Source organism: Triticum dicoccoides, chromosome 3A (assembly GCF_002162155.2).
Source record: "Triticum dicoccoides isolate Atlit2015 ecotype Zavitan chromosome 3A, WEW_v2.0, whole genome shotgun sequence".
Classification (NCBI taxonomy): domain Eukaryota; kingdom Viridiplantae; phylum Streptophyta; class Magnoliopsida; order Poales; family Poaceae; genus Triticum; species Triticum dicoccoides.
The window spans coordinates 603,174,064-603,178,791 of record NC_041384.1 but is presented as its reverse complement, the minus strand read 5'-3'; the positions used below and the strand labels follow the sequence as shown (position 1 = coordinate 603,178,791).

Here is a 4,728-nt window from a genome sequence, read left to right as displayed (position 1 = left end):
TGGAGGCCTTTTCCAGCACCCTATCGGAGGGGGAAATCATCACCGGAGGACATCTCCATCATCCCGTGGTCTCCATGACGAGGAGGGAGTTGTTCATCCTCGGGGCTGAGGGTATGTACCAGTAGCTATGTGTTTGATCTCTGTCTCTCTCCCGTGTTCTTGATTCAGCATGATCTTGATGTACCACGAGCTTTGTTAATATAGTTGGATCATATGGTGTTCTTCCCTCTCTATCTTGTTGTGATGAATTGAGTCTTTCCTTTTGAGGTGTCCACACTGCGCTACATAAGCAAATCACACAGGAAACGCCCGTAACCTCACGACTGAGCAAGATGCAACCACAAGATCGTGCCCACATCCTCACCGGAGCCTGCATTGCTCTCACGCTCCTACTAAGCACTGTAAACACGGCGTCCAGCCGCCGTCCGGCAGGCCACAGCCCCCCGCCCCCTCCCCACGGCTCCGGCCAGACCATAACGCTCTACACCAATGGAGCTGCACCACCAAACGCCGGCGGCACCCCTTCCTCGAAACACCCGGCCTTCACCAGCCAAGGCCCGATCGGCCACCCCGGCAGCTGGCTACGCACCTTGACGCGGCCTGGGGCGCTCCGCCCCGGCACGGTGACCGTCGTCGACGAGCAGTTCCATGGAAAGAGAGAGTTTGGGCTGCCCTTGGCTGGGAAGCTGCAGGGCGTTCTTGTCACCAGCTTGGATGATAACAGCAACCATATAGTTGCAGTGAAGGCCCTGTTCACCGGCGATGGCGCGGAAGACAGCATCAGGTTCTTCGGAATCCATCACAACGGTCAGGAGGAGTCCCATGTCGCGGTGGTCGGAGGGACGGGGAGGTATGACAGCGCCACCGGTTTCGCTGTTATTAGAGCAGCAGATGTACCTGAAACAAGGGGAAATGACAGCTTCAGCAGGAATCTCAGTTTCAGTGTGCGCCTCAAGTGAAGGCTGTGAAGTCTCACATACCATTCTGCAAATCAACTTCTCCGCAAGAAGCTTCAGAGTTTTCGACATGTGAAACTTGTAGATTGACAGTTCAACACACACCGAAGGAACAAGACTTAACTGAACAGGATATATATGCAATCTCATCCCATTACATTTCACTCATATCAAGTATTCATTTTACAGTTAGGAGTTAACTGGAAGTCCAAAACTGAACCCAATAGCTCCTGAAATACAATCTCTTCACCTATCTTTCACTGCACTTCTATAGTTCCACATGTGGACAAAAAACCATTGGTTACTTCTGTCCAGTCTCACCAAGACGAAAACAAATTTAAATGATTCTACAAGGTCGTTATACAAACACAGAATTGTACTGAACGGATCCAGTTGGTGAAGCACGTTTGCCTATATTCGCAGCATTCAGAACCAAATAGATTCATCTCACTGTTGCCTTGATTACTCATCCAAGATCCTTTTGCGGAAATCTGTCACCATCAAGGGAAGGCCTTCCTTCAGAGATACCTTTGGCTCCCAACCTAGCAGTTGCTTGGCCTTGGTAATATCGGGCTTTCTCATATGGGGATCATCGGCTGTGTTGGGCTTGAATTCAATTGTCGACATTGGGTCAATTGTTTCCTTCACAACCTGGAAAAAGGCAGGATATTCATTTACTACGAACCATTTTAGATTAAAAAAAAGTATCTAAAAACACTCTTGTACAGACCTCTGCAAGTTCCAACATGGTGAACTCTCCTGGGTTTCCCAGATTGAAAGGGCCAATATGTTCACTCTCCATCAGAGCCATCAATCCAGCAACCTAAAAGACATGGATGGAAATATCATGACAAACTTAAGACTTGATAAGAGAAATCAAAAGGTCTGTGTAGCCATTGATCTGCATTCATCTAATAAAGATAAGCAAGCAGGTGATATGATGAAAAAACATTTGATATTTGTATGCAAAGGGGAAAAGTAGATGCAACAGACAAAAATACTGAAGCTATTTTTTTACCTGCGAACAAACCTATCAACAGCTAATTTCCTTGGCCTCAGTTTATGTTAGTTATTTGAAAGTGTTTCTGTGAAGGTGTGGGACTGAATACTATTGGTCAAACAAAAAGCACAAGAAGTTTCTACGGACAAAACATTTTGTTTCATCCAAGTTCATCGAGTATACAGCTAAACTACAAAAGAAAATGTTACTCTGAGAAATTATAACATGGAACAACAGAGAAAAAGAATTGCAACTAAGAGTATATATGAACACATGAGACAATCAATGCACAACAAGAATATTGCACAGTGCTTACCAGATCAGAAACATACTGAAAACTTCGAGTTTGTTTTCCATCACCATATACTGTCATTGGATGTTTGCGCAGTGCCTGCAAGGATACCCATGAGACATATAGGTCAGGGCTTCAGCGAATGGTGCAGCTAAAAACTAGTAATACATGATATGTGGCTAACAGACCTGTGCAACAAAATTGCTAACCACGCGGCCATCATCCAGGCACATACGAGGGCCATATGTATTGAAAATACGAGCAATTCGTACCTGCATTTATGCCAGTTAGCAAAAGTTTGTAGAGATTTAGCTACAATTAAGACAGTGTGGTCACATGCATTGTGCCAAGACACTAAAACATAGAGCATGTTAATGTAAACGGCATTTTAATTATTTATTGTCTCATGAATAATTATAGGATTCGAACAAAATTTAATGAATGAGTTGCACAGACCTAGATATTTTCACTTCTAAATAACTGAAATGGGACACATCAATTATGGTAACTAAAGATGATTGGATAATGCTTTCACTAGTTCACACTTTGCCAGCTAAGTGAATGCAAAGGAAAATCTTACAGGTCTAAGAGCGTACAAAATACTACCTGTGATCCATTATAAGTGTCGCAGTTTTGAACTAACCCTGGTTCAAAACTGCAACACTTATTTTGGATCGAGGGATTAGTATTTTCCTAATTATAACATAAACCCGGTCAAAGAGACGGAGTAGATATAACTAGATAATTACCGCAACACCACCACCACGATGGTAGTCCATAGTCAAAGTCTCTGCTGTTCTTTTGCCCTCGTCATAACAACTCCTAACACCTGAAAAAGGCAAGGGTTTAATCCTCTGGAAGTAATATTAGGCGCTGAGCAGTGAGCACAATGAAGTGGTATAAACTAATAATGCAGTACCTATAGGATTAACATGCCCCCAATAAGTCTCCTTCTGCGGATGCTCAAGTGGGTCACCATAAACTTCACTTGTGCTAGTCAACAAGAACCTTGCACCGATTCGCTTTGCCAGACCCAACATATTCAAGGTTCCCATGACATTTGTCTTGTGCTAATTGTTAAGGGGACAAATTATACTGTATATCACTGAAGCACAATAAGAGAACTCTCACAACTGATCGTCTAAGGCAGTCAAATCTGAGAAAACAGATAGTTGCATCATAATAGACAATTATCTGTTCGAGATCGCCCTATTGCAAATGTAGGTTTTCTATGCAAAAAGTGGTAAATTAATGAAACAGAGCGCTCCTAAATCCAAGCAAAACAGCCAAACAACCACCGCGTGCGCTTGATCCGGGCCACAACCATCACTATTGTGCCCGATCTGCATCAAGCATACCTCCCACCAACCGCACAAAAAGAAGATCGAAATCGAGTCGCTTTCAATGTAAGCAAATCAAACAGTATGTATAGATCCAGGCGTCGAGAAGGATATGATCGTCTTGATGGGGTTGTACTTGTAGTGCACGGGCGATGCGGGGCACGCGAGGTGGTAGATCCGGTCGACCTCGAGAAGGATGGGCTCGACGACGTCGTGGCGGAGCAGCTCGAACCTGGGGTTCCGCAGGTGGTGCGCGACGTTCTCCTTCCTCCCGGTGAAGAAGTTGTCCACCACGATCACGCTGTCCCCCTGCTCCAGCAGCCTGTCGACGAGGTGGCTGCCCACGAAACCCGCCCCGCCGGTGACGACGACGCGGCGAGGCGGCGGGCGGAAGCCCGTGGGGACGCCGCGGGGGTCGGACAAGTGGCCGACGAAGGAGAAGATGGGGCTGCGCTCGGTGGGGTTGGAGGCCGACAGGGAGAAGAGGTAGGGGCGGAGGAGGAAGAAGGAGGTGGCGATGAGCGCGCCGAGGAGGACGAAGAGGAGTCGCTGCTCGCGGAGGAGGTAGCCGACCCAGGTGCGCGGTCCGGGGCGCGCGGGCTTGGAGATCTTGGACGCCGGCGCGTGCGCCGGCGACGGGGCGTGGGTGGGGGACTTGTGGAGCTGCTTCATGGCGGGAGAGCGGCGGGGAGGAGGCGGCGTTTGGTGCGGTGGGTTGCTGGTGGGGGGAGGCCAAGAAAACGAGCTCAAGTGTGCGAGGAGGGGCTCTCCATTTGTTGCGAATTGGTCCTCCAATATTTCCATTTTTCTGTTGAAAACTGGGAATAACTTTGTTTTGCACCCCTGAAACTTTATGAAAGGTTGTGTGTGATACACTCGACGACAAAACCACGGGTTACTCCACAAACATATAAAAGCATCCGTGTGGTCTAGATGTTGAGCAGACACTAAAGATGAGAGAAATTGTTTAGCATCAATGCTAAAAGATGTGAGTGTACATGTTAAAAGCAAAAAATCGGATGCATGTGCTAAGCTTATCAATCAATGTTAAGCTAAATCAAATAACGTGTAGTCTGTTTATGTGCATCAAGTTTCCATTCAATAATAAAAATGAGAGTCCTTGGCGTCTATATATATAGT

At 46.6% G+C, this 4,728-nt stretch overlaps 1 protein-coding gene across 1 annotated transcript; it reads right to left on the bottom strand.

Annotated features, from left to right (window-relative positions):
- Positions 1-1,075: 1,075 nt before the first annotated feature.
- Positions 1,076-4,307, bottom strand: LOC119269512 (UDP-glucuronic acid decarboxylase 1-like). The gene is made up of 7 exons (XM_037551364.1): positions 3,703-4,307; positions 3,168-3,315; positions 2,998-3,077; positions 2,437-2,520; positions 2,273-2,347; positions 1,687-1,779; positions 1,076-1,607 (listed from the first exon to the last, which is right to left on the bottom strand). The coding sequence occupies exons 1-7, from the start codon at positions 4,258-4,260 to the stop codon at positions 1,419-1,421; spliced, it is 1,227 nt and encodes a 408-aa protein (XP_037407261.1). The 5' UTR covers positions 4,261-4,307; the 3' UTR covers positions 1,076-1,418.
- Between the last annotated feature and the right edge of the window lie 421 nt (positions 4,308-4,728).